Source organism: Saccostrea cucullata, unplaced genomic scaffold (genome assembly GCF_032062105.1).
Source record: "Saccostrea cucullata isolate Sc308-1 unplaced genomic scaffold, CSIRO_AGI_Scuc_v1 ctg12389, whole genome shotgun sequence".
NCBI classification, from domain to species: Eukaryota; Metazoa; Mollusca; class Bivalvia; order Ostreida; family Ostreidae; genus Saccostrea; species Saccostrea cuccullata.
This window is the reverse complement of record NW_026922116.1, coordinates 1,546-19,226: the sequence shown is the minus strand read 5'-3', so window position 1 is coordinate 19,226 and position 17,681 is coordinate 1,546. Positions and strand designations below refer to the sequence as shown.

The following is a 17,681-nucleotide window of genomic DNA, read 5'->3' as shown; positions in this document are numbered from 1 at the left end:
AACCCTTTATTTTTAATATTACCTTTGAAGTTAAGTATATACAGGTTATTCAAAACCCTTTTTTGCAGATTGCAGTGATTATTTTAAAAAAAATCATTGCAATGGTTTCTAACTAAAACGAACATTTCCAATATGGGAAAACGACAAGGGTGATCCTCTTTACGAAATGTCAGATAGCAGCAATGCGGTATGCTGGACATTATCCACTGTAAATTTTTGATCGTCATTGTTTAATAATAATTTCATATTTTGAATTTACCGATCGGCAGAAAATATAAATTTACAATATTGTCATTTTGTCATATTTTAAAATTTTGTATTTAATGTTCTTCCACCTATTCGAAATTCATAGTATGAAAATGCCATAATATCCTGCACAGCACAAACACCATAGAATATACTTCTATTTGAGTATTTATGCCCCCGGTCGGTAATCGATATTTGCCCTATTTGTCTTTTTTCTGTGTAGAGAACCGCAAGAAGTTCCGCAAGAACTCTGACCTTGCCCATAACTTCTGACCGGGTTAAGCTATGGCTTTCATGTTTCACAGGTGTATTTCTTGTAACATGACCTTTCTTTGGTTTATTTGACTTCTTGAATTTGGACTTCGACCTACTTTTACAAAAAACCCTTTAACATTGACCATATTTTTTGAACAGTTGGTGCTATGGTGTTCATACTTCACAAGCTTATTCATTGTGACAGGACCTTTTAATTGGGTTAATATTTTTTACCCTGACCTTAGAGTTAGACTCGATTTGTAAACCAGAAGTCTCTGATGAAACTGTAGCTATACTTGTCTGTACGTATAACAAAGGAAAAGTAGCACTTTGATTTGAAACTTTGCAACAGGCAGCAATAACAGAATTATGTGGGACAAATTTCCGCCGAAAATTTGTGACTGCATACATAGCGTAAATAAATACAACGCTGAAAAAACTACTTCTACAGTATGATGATTTATATATAATAATGCAAGTAGACTACACTGAGATACATAATTATAAGTTTTGTGTTTTTTATTTTGATGATTTATGTTGCCATGGTACGTAAAATTGAAAGTTCTGTAAAGTTTTATTAAAAGCTACTCCTACAGTTAGTCTTATTGCAATCTCGCCGTAAAAAGAGACTTAATCCATATCATTATTCTATTTATTGCTTCTGTAAAGTTTTAAGTCCAAACTGCTACTTTTCTTTTCCTTTATAATAAGTACAAACCAGTAGAGCTACAGACTCGACAGAGACGTATGGTTGAAAATTGACTTTGAGATAGGCGGGAGAACAATTCTATCGTTCGCAGTTCTTATGTATCTTTGTATAGTATCTGAGTGCCAAAGTATAATTATTGAAAACCGACCAAAACTCTAGGAGAAGTAGTATTTTGAAAAATTCTTTATAGACAGACGGACGGACGACGGACACTTTCTATCGCACAATGTCTTCTGGTCTCTGATCAGTAGAACTAAAGTCTTAAACCTTGGCCATAACTTTTGAACAGTTTCATGCAGTACTAGGGTTTTTATTTTTATATTTCACAGGTATGTTCCTTATGAAAAGACCCTCTTGATACCAACAATTTTGACCTTGGAGTTTGCATTTGAGAATCTTCATCCTTTGCTTCCGTTGTCTCAAACAAGAAACATATCTTGTTTGATGGTTTGAAGTCCGTGCAGTATAGCTGACATCCTTCGACATCAAATCGACGTCTAGAACTCTGTCTTGTCCTGTAGTAAGAGTTTTATTCTTTCTTTCAGTCCTCTTGATAGATTTTACGAATAGGAGTGGACATTCAGTCTAGGGAATGGGTCAATTACTTTAAAACTATTGAATTAAATAAATCACTATTTCACTGTAATTTGATTTTTTCTTCAATGAAATAAGTCTTTATATAAGACATGTGATTAATTAAATTACAAGTGCTTTGCAAAAGTAATTAACTAAATTAAAAATTATAGATATTACATTATTTGTTATGAAAAATTTCATAATCTGTGTGAATAAATATACAGAACATCATTCATTTATATTCATGCTTTGAAATTTCTCTCATGCTCTGTGTTAAAAAATGACAATATACGACAATCAATCACAGCATCTATTTCTTAAAATATTAAAATTATAAACATGACAGTAAGGATAAAAAAAAGATGCAATTATTTTTTGAAATATATTACAAAGAAATATTAAGTAATCGGTTTCGGTAACTTCTTGGGCTTTGGTTTTATCTCTGGTTTTAATTTGTCTTTCGAGGACTTAACTAGACTTGTGTTTTCATAAATCCTTTCTACGACTTGATCTTTTTGTTGAGGTTCTGAAGAGTACAAATTATTGATTGATAATTCTGACGGCCATTCTGTATCTAAAAAAAAAATTTAAAAAAAACGTTAATTGGATATTTCAAAGATTCAAAAATAAATCTAAGAGATTATTCAATTTAGTTTACATACCAGGATTTCCATTCTCTCTGTTTTGATACGTGTATTTTTCATACAAGTTGATGTCTTCGGTTTTTCCCTTTTCAATTGCATCATATGGTCCTGACCTGAAAGGAAGACTGGTTTAAAGTTTTAATGTGCCCAAAAATTACAAAATTTTAATTTAAATTATATGAAAACATTTGTTAACTAAAAACCTCACTTGAAAATTACGAACCTTGCTTTCTTGGCTTTTCTCTCTACAAAAAAAAAACCCATTTTGTATAAATAAAAAATATTTTCCCTGCTTGTTCTTAAAGTATTTTAGCAAGTTTCCTAGTTGTCAAAAACTAATCAAATAAATGAAATACAAGTACTTCAACCTTAAAATGTTTGAATTGTCTTTGATACCTTGAAAGTAATTATAAGACACAAAGGCCAATGCTGAAATGATCAGAGCGAGCAAGATTCCCAAGACAGTTCCAGTAGCGACGCTTGCAGTCCACGTTTCCTCTAGAATTGATAAAAAGTAATTCGTATTTATGTTTAGAGGTCAAATGCTACAATTTAACAACTGAATAAAGTGATATTTTTTTTAATTATTAATCGAAAATTTACTCTTTTTCATGTGCAAGTATTAATTTAAAGAACTGGATGATGATAACCATTTTTAGTTTCCGTGGTGCAGTCGACAACTGATGACAGAGAGACGCCATATCTATTAATGGAGGCCACTCTAAAGAAGTACTTTGTATTGTCTTGTAGACCGGAAACTGTGACATGTAAGAGTTCTTGTTCAATTCTTTCAGGTGTGAGGCCTGAGCCGTTGAAAAAGGCTACACTGTCAGGTTTTGTCGAGTATTGAACAAGTGAATTTTGAGCTTCGTAACCAAAGTAAGAGGACTGCCAAGTAATGTAAGCTTTTCTGTTTCCACAAGAAACAAATACTTGATCTGTTTTTAAAGGTTTGCCTAAAAGAACAAGATTAGTTATGGAGTTTGAAATACACTGTAGTTTAAAAGTGACCGTGTTCTTTCAAAACATCTCTTAAATTGATTTATGATGTGTTTCTTCAGTTTTATTTTTTTAAACATTACTTAAAGTAAATATTAGATTTACTTTTAGGATGAACATGAATATCTAGTATTCTTGTTCCGTATGTGTTCGAAACAATCATTTTATATGTCCCATGATCCTTTGGCTGAATATTTGACTTGCGCAGTTTGATGCGGTAGATGTTCGTTGTAATGGTGGATATACTGAGACTGATGTTCGTATTCGGAGCACCATTTGGGAGGGTCAGTGTGTAGTTGGGCTGTGGATACGATAAGATGGTGACCTGACCGTCCATGTATTTGTTGTTTCCTATTGAAATGAAAACCGAACTCCCAGAGGAATTTAAACGCGGCGAACCTACAATAAAAAAATCAATTCAGAGAATCCGTGTCCTCCGCTCAAGAAAAAAGACTAGATCCGCGCATTCTCTTCTTTTTTCTAAGCGACCGTGGACATACATTCTCTGAATTAGCTTGTTTTTCGTGTATGCATGATACTTTGGCGAATATAATAAGATTTCTCATTATAAATGAAGTTCAAAAACAGATGATAAGTTCTTGAATATCTTGGCCAATGTATTTATCAGGATTCGGGATACATAGCAAGCAAGCAGAATATTTTGAACATTATCTATCACTGAAACTTGTATTAATCACTAGATTGGTCTCAATTTCATTAAAAGCACTATTAGTACATACAGTAGACATAGAGGTATACAGTTGTTGAGGAGTTATTTTGGATCCCATTGCTAGCAACTACCCTGAATTGCACCGTATCAGTACACTGAGCCGAGGATAAGGTGTAAGTCGAATACCCATTTACAGAACTCTGGGTATAAAGTAGATCACTGCCCCTGAACCATGACACTCTAGAGGGCGGGTTACTGGTCACCGTGGCGGACATGCTGGCCCGTTGTCCCTCAGAGACCGTCACTGTCTGTCCAGTAACCGTGGGTCCATCTACAGAGAATAAATATTGTCTTCAGTGCAAATGTAGATGATTTATAGAAATTTTGATTATTCAGTGATTGAAGAGAAAACCTTAAAACTGCCAGGTTGGTCCACTTTTCATTTTTTTAGATAAAGGATATACATCTCTTATATGGAAAATTCAGTGTTCATAATCAATAGTTTCAGCAAAACTAATATTTTTTTTTAGGTAAAACAAGGTTTAATTTTTATATTTAAAAAAAAATCTTTAAAATCATATACATATACAAGAGGCCCATGGGCCTTGTAGGTCACCTGAGTATCATGTAACAACTTTCCAGTGATTGTATTTGGTTCGTGATTTAATCCCAAAGCCATGAAGGTCATAAATTTTGAAAGAGGCACCATTGCAAGAGCAGATTTCAAAGCCTTAATTTACTTTTAGTCAAAGTAACCCCCCCCCCCGTAACCCTTGACCCAGCAGCCCTGAAAATATCTATTTTGAAAGAGGCCCCTTTCTTCAACATAAGGCCAGCATTTTTTTTTATTTTTAGGATTAGTTACGAACATCATTCATGAAAAAGTCCCGAAAGAGAAGGAAATAAAAAAAAATTTTTTTTTGGATAAATCAATTATTAACATTTGTATATTCTTCTTTATGCTATCCTAACAAGCTCCTTACCACTGGACACATAATGCTTACAAATAGGAAAGTAGAACATTTAATTGCTTATTTCATCACTGATCAAAATATATTTTAGCAAATCAATTCTTTAAAACTCTTTCAATATATCTTCATTTTTTAAATATGTGTTAGGTGAATGTGTAGACAATAGACATTGTTCTAAAATATACTTGATGCCTAAAATTATAATTCCTATCATAAAACAGACAGGGAATATTGCGGAGTAGGGTGAACATTTTTTCAATTAAGTGTAAAATAATTTTTCTGGCTGCCACAAACGATACTACATGCCTGTATATATTTGTATATACTTTCTTTTTAATAGTTGAATTTTTTTTTTATTTCTTCAGGGTTTTGTTTATTTCTTCCTCATCTCCCATGATTTTATTCATTACATCTGATGCTTAAGAATGATGCTTAGACTGTAAGCTATAACATAGACCTAAGCAATATCGGTGGCAATAGCTACCACGGGCACTTTTAAACCTGTGGGGAGGAAAATAATTCACAGACATACTTTTGATTGAAACGAATTCGAATGTATAACATAATTATCTCACCAGCATGTCACTGTGCAACAAAGTCGTCAGCATTTTATTTGTCCTTTGAACGGGTGAAACGTTTTGAATGGCACTCTTATAGATGAATTTTACAATAAACCAAGCTATCTTTGCAGATCTAGCTTGATTACCCGCCAAGTTCAATCTTAAAACCGGAAGTACGAGTTCGTAAATATGAAATCTCGATCCCCACTCAAATTTGACATCAGAAAGAAAAAAATGTTTTTTTTTTTTTTCTGAAAATTCAAACCCTTGAGCGGTGGGTTTGTAAACCTGAAAATAAAATAAATCCTGGCCTTAAATATGTAATTACATCATTGGAATACTAACCAGGAGCAAAGAATAAGATGTTCAAAGAATTCATGCATTTCACTATATAATCATTAGAGCCCCACCCTAAAACAAGAACCCCTGACCCAGGGGCCCTGAAATTCACAAATTGGGAAGAGGCAGTCTTATTCAACATAACTATGGACTTGGTTAGTTTATTTAATGCCCAGGAGTAGAGAAGAAGATTTTTAAAGAATTAATGTATTTTCACTTTCTAATCAATAAAGCCCCGCCCTAGCACTAGAACCCCTGACCCAGGGGCCATGAATTTCACAATTTTGGTAGAGGCCACCTTATTCAACACAGCTATGTACTTGGTTAGTTTATTTCATGCCCAGGAGCAGAGAAGAAGATTCTCAAAGAATTTATGCATTTTCACTATATAATACATTTAGCCCCGCCCTAGCACTAGAACCCCTGACCCTGGGACCATGAATTTCATAATTTTGGTAGAGGACTCAATGCTGATTAACATCATGCAAACAGTTTGACTGCTTGATGTCCAGGAGTAAAGAAGAAGATTTTTTTCAAATTTCATTAATTTAACAGGTTTTTGCCCCACCCCTCAGGCCCTAGGGGGACAGGGACCATGAAATTCACAATTGTTGTTTCCCTTTACCCATAGATGCTTTGTGCCAAATTTGGTTGAAATTGGTTGAGTGGTTGCAGAGAAGAAGCTGAAAATTTTCAAATGTTAACGCACGACGCACGACGACGGACGAAAACAGATAGCAATAGGTCACCTGAGTTTACTCAGGTGACCTAATAAATGCATTGCTTTTTCGTAAGTTTATTTCATTTTTTGCTTCATACTTTTTTTTACACCTGAAAAAATCAAATAGCAAGGTAATTTCGGCAATCGAATGAAATTTTCTTATGAAAAGAGTGACATTCAAGGTTAAGAAGGATAAATAAATTAGACGTACACAAAACATCCACAAAGAATGATTTTTCTCCTCTGCCATTTCCTCCAATATCATACAAATTTTCTGCGACACAGTAATAGCTTCCTTTTTGACTTCTCCTAATGCTATTCAACACAAGTGTAGAACCGGACTGTTGGACGCTGGAACTTCCTGATTTGGTCCAGAAGATATTTGTTGAGGACGGATTTCCTTTGGTGACGTTGCACTGCACTCTGACTTCGTCATGTTCCACTCGTCTTATGTCAGAGATATCGGATACCAAAGGAGGATCTAAATGACGTGTAATCGAATAAAATCGAATGGCTTTTAGTTCCTCAAGCAATAAAATGATTGAATCAATAACTTTGATCAGTTTTATTTCAGAAGATACCACTTTGAAAGAAAGAAAACCCGCAAAAATTCTGATTTTTATATGCATTAGAAATGGGAACTAAACAAGAGGCCCATGGGCTAACCTGAGTAACTTTGGGATGCCTTTCTTTGCCAGATTTCCCCCTTGTAATACCAATTATGGCCCCGCCCTAAACCCCCACCCCCACTCCAGCTCATGATTTTAATTATTAACAATCTATAATACCCAAGGATGCTTCCACAAAAGTTTCAGCTTTTCTGGCCCCATGGTTCTTGAGAAAAAGATTTTAAAGGCAGAGATGTTTTACCGGGTGGTAAATTCCAGGTGAGGGAGGGGCTTATTTTGTACAGGTGTGAATGCCTGGGGGGCTAGCAGTCTACCTGTGGCCATCTGTCTCCTAATCCTTATACACAGGAAGTGATTTAATACACAGTGAAATACCCAGATGCCAAACTTTACCTGTGTTGGGGATTTGCGACAATTTTAAAATTAGTAATAAAAAGGTTTATCAATTATATATTTATTTATTTTTTACTGTTTGAAAACACCCCTTCCCATAAAAGAAATTATTATGATATCATACCATAAATTCAAAAACAAAGATCGTTTTAAATGTTAGTGTTTGTGTTTTAATTAAAAAAAACTACTTCTGTAACATCCAAATTAGTCTTAATTCATTCATCCCCAGGATCCCATCTAAAATTAATATCAGAAGTTTTATGTACCAAAGGTGAATTTAAAAAAATACATATTATATTTATTTATTATAATCCTTTCAAATACTAAAGGTATATTTTATACTACTTTATTTTATAATTCTTATACACGTATTATCAAGATAAAATTTTTCATAGTAATACAGTTTCTCTATACCATATGTTCGGTAAACATAAAAGGATCATGAGTTAATTTGAAGGTCCCCACGAGTCCCAAACAAGGTGAACCGGGTATTCACAGGGACCAGTAAGTAAATGTCAATCAAGTTCCAGCATCCAATGATGGACCCTCGTACACTTGATTGACAGGGCTACCCAGACCAGGTATTTTTGAAGGCGCCAAGGCGGTGCTTAAAATCTCTGCCTTTAAAGATTTTTCCTACATATTTCAATGTAAAACTTGGATTCCCTATTGCGCCCTGCCCCCGGGGCCATGGTTTTAACAATTTAGATTCTACACTAACCCAGGATGCTTCCAAATAACTTTTAACTTTTTCTGGTCCATTGTTTCTGGAAATGACATTTAAAGACTTTTCCTATAAATTTCAATGTAAAACTTGGATTCCCTATTGTGGCCCCGCACTACCCCCCGGGTGTTATGATTTTAACAATTTACATTTCTACACTTTCCCAGGATTCTTCCACATAATTTTCAGTTTTTCTGGTCCAGTGGTTCTTGAGAAGATTTTTTAATGACCCCACCCTATTTTTTTCTTTTCTTGCTTATCTCCTCTTGTAAGGGGACTTTACCCTTTATTTAAACAATTTAAAATTCTCATCACCCGAGGATGTTTTGTACCAAGTTTGGCCCAGTGTTTCATGAGAAGAAGTTGAAAATGTGAAAAGTTTACAGACGAATGGACGGACCACGGACAATGGGTGATCAGAAAAGCTCACTTGAGCTTTCAGCTCAGGTGAGGTAAAAAAAAAATTCTTGACAATAAAAGACTGGCGCAGTATATCAAGATGACAGGTGTCAGTTTTTTTATAAAAACATCATTACTCACACTGAACATCCACCACAAGTTGCTGAGAGTCGCTGCCTTTTGATCCAGACGAGTAAGTATTCTCTGCAGTACATATATAAGTTCCAGACTGATTCCTGTTTATACTATACAGACGTAAGTTAGTATCATTCTGCTGAAAATCACTGTCCCCCGATTTTTTCCAGTAAAAGAGTGTGGTCGATGGGTTTCCATTAGTTGCCGAACAGGTAACATAAAGGCTGCTATATTCCACGGGATACTTAGTAGAAAATAGTGAAACTCTTGGAGGATCTGTAAAATATTTTGAAAAACCCCCAAAAGTTAATACAATTCAGATAATTTTTTAAATAAATAATAAAATAGAACTTACATTCTACATCAATCGTGATGGACTGTTTATCACTCCCTCTTGCTCCACTGAAATAAGTGTTTTCAGCAGTGCATGTGTATGTTCCAGAATGTGATCTCGTTATGTTTGGAAAGCTCAATATTTTCCCATTTTTGAAGAATCCGTGACCTGATTTGTACCAGGATATCTTTGTGACTGGTCTGGGATTCCCTTCAGTGACGTTACAAACAACAGTAAGGTATCCCCCCTCCACTGGTTTTAAAGTAGAAGGTAGAGATATTCTGGGAGGGTCTGTAAAAATACATTTTTTTCTGGTTTTATAATTTTATTCCATCGAATATTAATTTACCTTGGTCTACCTTTACTTAGAAATTTGAGAACAAGAAATGCCATATATGAGAGAGTCGGACGAGAGAATTGTGCAAAACCTTACATGCCATTGTAGTCGTTCATTTTTTTTCGAGAAAAAATCAAAATAATATATACCTATATTAAAACAAACGGAATACTTTAATGAAACTTTGAAAACTTTCATGAACGATTTAGTCGATTAAATAGATGATATATATGGAGATACATTAAATTGTATTTATCAAACATCACACATTTGTGCATTGTCCTAAACTGTACCCCCCCCCCCCCCGCAAAAAAATCCTGTATTGAAACCTATTGTTTAACATACACTGCACATCTAGCTCCATTGTATTATTGGAGGTTCCTCTCCTTCCGCTACTATAAGTGTTCTCTGCAAAACACACATATGTCCCCGAATCTCTTCTTGTAACATTTGTAATAGTGAGATTTTGTTGATATTGCCTGAAGTATGGATCGTCCTTGGTCCAATACACTGATGTAGATGGCGGATTTCCCTCGGTGTAGTTACACGAGACAGAAAAATAGTCACCCTCAATTACCTTCTGTTCATCCATTGCGGACACATTTGGGGGATCTAAAATTAACATTCAATTTGATATTATAATAGGCTTTTTGTTAAGTTTAAATATATGAAGTTTCTTTTTACGCATAGAAGATTTATATTTTTGACTTTGCTGTAGTTGAACTTCTTAAATTTTCGTTGTTCACGAAGGGTTTAAAAAATTGCCAATACAATCATGTATATGAATATATAAAGAGCACTATTTCAACTCGTTGGAATAATCAAGTTCCAATTTTTTCCCTCAAACTAAAAATATTGGTACATATTAGGACGTTAGATATGGTAAATATGCACATTTTCTTTGTAAAAGAACGAGGGCGCTTTTGATTGGCATTCGACAGAAATCTGGGTGTACTTGGAAAGTAAAAATTTTTATCGATATGTCACATGAAATTTTAACATTTTTTTTTATTTATCAGGTCCCTTCGAAGTGGGAAAGGAAAATAATTTCCCGATAGTGAGTTTTGATTTGCTTAAAAATAACTTCGAACTTGGCTAGATCAGACATTTAGTACAAAATGGTACATTTTTAAACACGTTTTTCTAATTTTTTTTAATCTATGGGTCTTCTCTCCATGATTTTGAAACCTTATTTGTGTGCATTTTACTTCAAAGAAACGAACATACATTTGTAGAAAATGGAGACAAGACCCAGAGACCATAAAAAATGAACTTTTCCCCAAAAAATTCAATTCTGTAAATATGGTGCTTCTTTAGCGGTGATGGCTCAGTTATATGGATTACCTGATCAGTGCACTAGAAATGAAAAGTCTTTAGTTCGAGCCTCGCACGGAGCGTTATATTTTTTAATGCAAACATTCATTTCTTTTGTCGGTTTCATTTTATGTACTGATTTATTAAAATGTTGAATTAGATACATTTTGGTTCAGTTGCACCGAGAGCGAAGCCAATTCTAATATTCTGTTCGACTTAACGTTTATGTGCATGTACACTTATCATATGCCTTTTACCTTAATTGCCTGACGTCACGGCGTCAGGCTGTACAAGGATTGATATTTGCTTAATCCGAAACTAATAGATCATACCTAGAGAGCTAGATTTTGTGCAAGCTGATTTACATTGGAATTCTTTACCTGCATTTTAAAAGAAACAGTTTCAGAAAAAAGAATGATATTACTGATAGAATATACTGTAGTGTTTACTAAATTTAATCTTTTTGCATGGAACGATTATTCTATGTGATTCAATGTTTCAACATGTCCGTGTATCCTTTTTTCTGCATTTCTATACTACTGGATCAGTCCATTTATATTCTACTAAAGGGGTGAATCGCTCTGTTCGCGCCAAATGTCACTGCTTTCTTCGCGCCTTTTCCTTGGATTGTTCTATTGTATGAATGGGTGTTTTAACTTCCATGGAATTAGAGTTTATCCTTTTAACCTCCTTCTAATGTTTCAGAAATCCTGTCTACAGATGAATGTTTTATCTCATTCTTTTAAATAGCACATCGTATAATATATCAGTATACGGACACGCAACACTATAAAAGAAATGATTTTTAGATTTCGTTTCCCGATCCCTCGGTTGGTTTATTCCATAAATGGACTAGTCAAATAATAATAAACAACGCATTTCAACAAAGTCATGGTCTCCATATGCGTGAACAATTATATGTCTCTGTTCTGATGCACACAATAAATAAGAAACAAGTGCAAAATCTTTTTATTTCCACACAGGTCTAGGTAGTGAATTTACTTATTTCATTCTCAATATATGATAGTGGGACTATCCCAGTGGCGGATTTAAGGGGGGCGCACCCGGCGCGCGCGCCCCTAAAATTGTCAAAGTTAGAGTAAATCACAGTTTCGTCTAGAAAATGTAAATATGTCTAATTGGTAGACCTCATTTTTACCCTATACAAATTCTCTAGAATCCAGGAACTTCCGGGGGCTTCGCACCCTAGGCCCCCACCAGGGCTTTGCCCTGGACCCACTGGGGGCCTCAAAGCGGCCCCCAGACCCCTTGCCTAATTTTGGCGCCCCCTCTAACTCCAATTCCTGGATCCGCGCCTGTACCCTCCCCCCTTTTAAGAAAAAAAATGAACACACATAACTTCTGTATACTTCAGTGGAGAAAATACACTCCAACAAAATGTGTATTTAATTATATCCATCCTTTAGAATGTTGACAATGCATGATTTGGTGACAGATTTTATAATAGGTGTTACAATATAAGTAGCTCGAAATCAATTAAATCCAAGGGCAGATCACTTCACTTGAAGAAAACCCCCACAGATTAAATGGTCAACTCTTTAGTATATGCAGTGTAGAAATAATTCTTCTAACACTTAAATAAAATCAAGATTTCTTTTACGCAAGTTTCTAAAAAACAAAAGTATTGCTCAAAAGGTTTATCACTCCTCATGCAGATATTGACTGATTTAGTCAGGCAAGCTTTTTAAAAAGCTGTTACTTGTATATTAATTACTTTTTTTTGTTAAGCATAACTTTGTTCATGTATTTCCTAAGAAAAACGGCATAAATGTTTCAATGTACAAGGTATTTCAGACTAAATGAAAGAAAAAATCCTATGGCTGTGCTTGTAAAATCTGACCAGCTATCATGGTCCGCCAACTAAATCATGGACATTTAAAGGGGCTGGGGGTTGTGGCCATTTTCAGACTATTTTGACCTCTTTTAGAAGAAGAGCTCCATATAAAAATATACAAATATGTTCTAATCTTAAAACTAAAATGTATGAAATTTTTCTTTGTCAAATGATAGTTGACAGCTTAAGATACCTTATACCATACCATAGAAAAATAAGTTAAATCTGGTGGTTAATTTGTTGACCCCCCCCCCCTCCCCAGCCTCCTTAAACTATAAATGGTTCGTACCAATGATCCCTGCAGATCACACACCAAATACGCCCATCTTCTTTATTAGCACAACTTACATGTACTTTCTGACTTATAAATTGCTTTACCATTAACTTTATGCCCACAGTTCGATTTTCTTTTTAAAATCGGGTTCAATGCCATGTCATGTTGTAAATTTTGAATTTACCGGGAGGCAGTAAATACAAAATTTACAACATGTCATGTTGTAAATTTTGTATTTACTGCCACCCGGTAAATTCAAAATTTACAACATGACAGCCATCTGACGTTCTGGAACTTTCAATCAAGAGTGAGATCAGACATAAACGGAAAGGTTTTGCTCATTTTTTTTTAATCAGTAGCCACAAATTATGACTTTTATTTCACTTAAATAAAGATTTGAATGAATAATTCTTTAACAATGTTTTAAGAAATTATTAACGCTTGATTGTTGTCAGTTTCATTTGAAAATGTCTATAACTGTAACCGCAAACCGAACCACCACCACACTATCGTTTTTGCTATTTCGAGGCAGTTAACCGAAAATGAAGTAACTTTTTTTTTTGTTAAAATTATTAATTTATAAGTAAAGATATTAATACGAGGAAAGTTTTATTTTAAATTAATCAGCTTCTTTGCTGCTTCCTTTTTTCGTAAATTTTAGCATCACTGTTTACTGACCCTTATCCTTTGCAATGGATGTACTATGAGAGAGTGAGAAAGAGAGAGAGAGTGTGTGTGTGTGTGTGTGTGTGTACTTACATTCAACAATAAGAGTAATATTTTCCAAAGTAACACTCCTGTTTTCATTTCTTAGATAAAATACACCGGCATCAGATGTCTGGGTGTTTGTAAAACAAATGGATATTTTTACACTGCTCTCGTGGCAAGAAAAGGTTCTATTCCATCCTTTGTCATCTTTTAATATATTCTGATTATTACTTGATCTCAAGCAGAGCAGTGATTCTTCTTTCATTATTACTCTTTCTTCGTAGCTCATGGAAGGCTTCGAAAATGAAATGCAGGTACTGGATCCAATTTCAGAAGTAACGGTATTCTGGCATCCTGTGAAGTAAAAATTAACGTTGTCGACGAGACAAATTTCTATGCGCAAATGTGAAAATCTTAAACAAGGACAAATAAAACAAATGCCAAGGTAACAGAAAAAAACAACTTTGTGACAAACTTTAAAGATCTGGTTCCTACTTACTGATGAGAAACTTTGGAAACACCAGCATCACAAGCACTAAAACAACGATGATCTTTGCCATCTTGTTTCTTTGTTGGATATTTATACTTCCGGCATAAAATTCTACGATTTAATTCCGTATTTGAACTTGCTTGTAAGGTATGTACATGACTCGAAATTTTGTGTATCACTGTGCATAGATAATAAAGTTAATCAGTTCATGCATTTGGTGTAGTGGTATTCCTTCGTTTAACTTAAAGAGACAAAATGTGCTGTGTAGAATTATGTTAAACATTGTCATACTGCTTTTGATTTGAACATATTTTATTATGTAATAATACATAAACGGATTGGGCATAACCTATATAAGCCCTCTCCACAAACTGTCAAACTGCATCAAATACAAAAACATTCAATCGTTTCATACGTGCAATTATTAATATATATCATCATCATCAAAGATGTACCAACCAATGTAGCTAAATTCATAACAATTTAAAGTTGAACTTAAAGTATAATTTTGTATGCTTCAGAAACAAAATAATCGAATATGTTTTCTTTTTTTTTTTCAAATCTTGAGTTAAAATTAAATATTATCGATTAGCAGGATTTCCCTTTTGAAAAATATTTCCTTAAGAATAGTCAAATCAAGCTCTCGAGATAACAGAGTAAAAAATCAAAACATCAGGTGAAAATTATCCAATGCACCAAGAAAACGGGAAATTAATATCTTGAGTATTGGGTCTTCAACATTTGTCATTAAATAGTTCTTGAAATTTTTTTCCTTGTATAAACTCCACATAAATATTTATAAGTAGGGTAAAGTATAGGAATTACCTTTTTAGCAATAGATATACATGTAGCTGTTTACGAAAAAATATCACATGGAATAGATTTATTTATCGAAGTTGAGTGATATCATACAGCAAAATTATTATGGAGCCCCGGCATTTACATTACTATAAATAATTTTAAATTCAAGCGCAAGTCTCAGTGCATCATGCGAGAACTGTCATGGCTTCTGGGGAGAGCGATCTGTGAACAAGCAGATCCATTTGATAAGAATTTCGCGTTAAGTGCACTATTTTTTTGACAATGAATAAAAATTTCGTCTTTTGTCATTTAAGAAGTTGTATGTAAAAACATTTTATTTTGCCTGCAGTCTCGCGTATTAAAAAATATTTTTTGCACAATGACGAAGATTTTGTGAAATTGTTGCTACATTGTCGCAGGTACAGATAATATATGTCACAATTAACGTCCAAACATTATTCCATATTTTTTTAACGTAAACTTGTTTCGATATGTATATAACTTATTTAAATGCCATAACGGTGTTCCATATTATTTTATCTGCTCAGTAGAATTTACTTGGCGGGTTTTAAATCCCGTGCTGTTAAGTGGTCAGTTTGGGTGTAGCAATTGGGTAGAGCAGACGTTCTTCACTTGCTCGAGTATTAGTAACACAGTAGTATTCTACAAAGTATTTGACCAGACTTTACATATCTTCTGAGGTAAGTTTGTTTCATTAATTTAAATGTTTTATCTTATACAGTTTCCTGAAATGGCCAAGGACCTTAGTTCTTAACTTTGCTGTAAATTACGTGATTGAGTAATGTGTGCATTGCTATCATTTCAAGTATTAGTAGTATGTTAAAAGTATACGAGTATATTATAGTCTTATTATGTTCCCCAAACGAAGTTGGGGAACATATTGTTTTTACTCTGTTTCTTATTATTAAGGTCTTCCGACTTCCTTCGGAAGACCTTATTGTTATTCGTATGTTTTTTATTAAGGTCTTCCGTCTTCACGGAAGACCTTATAGTTATTCTATTGTTTCTTATTATTATTATTATTTTTTTGACTTTCTAATTTTGTGCACGCGATTTCTCGAAGACTACTGGATAGAATTAAATGAAATTTTCAGAAAAGATGTGTCGTAACATTAACTTGATCTATCTGAGCGATTTTTTGGAAATTCCCTTTTGGTGCCAAGTTACGGGACATTTCCTGATTTTAAAATGACATTTTGTCCGCGATTCATCTCAAGAACGGTAAAAGATATCAATGTGAAACTTTCAGGGATTATATATCATGATATTCCCCTTCCAGGACGCGACCTTTCGTTCGTCGTCAATACTTCCGGTCGTTACGACAAGCGAATTAAGAAAATCGTATTTTCTAACTTTTTTGTTTTTTAATATTTTTTATTGATTTTTGGAATGATAATAGAGACCCTTTGATTGATGCTTACTGTATTAGTTGTTTGAATATTGGTTAATCAGAACTGTAGATATTAATATTTGAAAATCTGAAGCGGGACCAAGATGGCGGCTGTCTCTGTCAACTCCGCCATTTCGCGAGTAGGGGTTTATGGAGGCAGCTGAGCGTTTGATCAAATCATTCTGACATAAGGATACATGAAATGTACAAAAACTACTTGGACTTTCACGTAGAAGTACGCTGCAATTCAGTGTCAATCTTAAAACTTAATTTCCGTTTCACAGCTTTAGTGTAAATGGGCTAGATACGTGTGTACAATGTGTTAAATATACTTTCTTAATGTCGAAATAAAATAAAGGCGATAAGAAGTTGTTTTATTTAATATTTAATTTCATTGAAGCTATCACACCTATTTGATAGATCAGTCCAAAGGAAAGGCACGAATATTTACTCGTGGTGTTTGGCGCGAGATTATGAATAGTAGCCCGCCTTTTATGATTCTTAGACAGGTGTTGCAGGTGTACTGTATACACAAATATATTTAGAGTAGTATTCAAAATTTATTAGTTTTTCAAGAAACGTAACAACTGTGTTGCCCATGCACACTTGTGTCATATTAAACTAATACAAAAGACAGAAATAAGAAAACCCTTTTTAAATAAGATCGTCTAATGGAGTTTATATTAACATTCTTTTCTCAATAATCTGACTCAAGTTATTGAACATAAATGGTACCTGATACATTGAAGTAGGGTGAATCATGTTTTTCGGCGAACCATTTCAACCTTTCTGTGAAAGTGTAACTAATCGGCAAAGTTCACTTTGGGGATAAACGAGAAATAAAAAAAGTTTAAAATTATAGTCACTTCACACCTATATAATAGATCAGTCCAAAGAAAAGGCGCGAAGATTTAGTCGTGGTGTTTGGTGCCTTCTATAATTTTTAGACAGGTGAACTGTTGCAAAAGTATAAACAAGTACATTTAGAGCAGAACTCCCAATAGCGAAAGAAGAAAAGCGCCACGACTTACTCGTTACGCTATGTGGGAAATTGTGAATGGCCTGCACATGGGCGTCGGAAGCAAATTGAAAGAGGGGGGGCTAATCGAAAATGATTCGTAGTTCTTAGACAGGTGTATTGTTGAAGAAGTATATACAAGTACATTTAGAGCTGTGGACTCAACAGC

The 17,681-nt window shown here is 34.2% G+C and overlaps 1 protein-coding gene and 1 long non-coding RNA gene across 3 annotated transcripts; both read right to left on the bottom strand.

Moving 5' to 3' along the window:
* Positions 1–2,137: 2,137 nt before the first annotated feature.
* On the bottom strand, positions 2,138–2,859 carry LOC134261220 (uncharacterized). 2 transcript variants are annotated; one of them, XR_009990768.1, is made up of 4 exons: positions 2,827–2,859; positions 2,639–2,675; positions 2,449–2,543; positions 2,138–2,360 (listed from the first exon to the last, which is right to left on the bottom strand). It is a non-coding gene; the product is annotated as an uncharacterized LOC134261220 (long non-coding RNA). The 2 variants fall into 2 exon arrangements; XR_009990767.1 differs by having other exon boundaries at positions 2,654–2,675.
* A 198-nt stretch (positions 2,860–3,057) lies between these two features.
* On the bottom strand, positions 3,058–14,427 carry LOC134261218 (hemicentin-2-like). The gene is made up of 9 exons (XM_062743678.1): positions 14,292–14,427; positions 13,844–14,146; positions 9,918–10,253; positions 9,326–9,595; positions 8,977–9,246; positions 6,902–7,171; positions 4,170–4,430; positions 3,535–3,828; positions 3,058–3,386 (listed from the first exon to the last, which is right to left on the bottom strand). The coding sequence occupies exons 1-9, from the start codon at positions 14,350–14,352 to the stop codon at positions 3,058–3,060; spliced, it is 2,394 nt and encodes a 797-aa protein (XP_062599662.1). The 5' UTR covers positions 14,353–14,427.
* Positions 14,428–17,681: the final 3,254 nt, after the last annotated feature.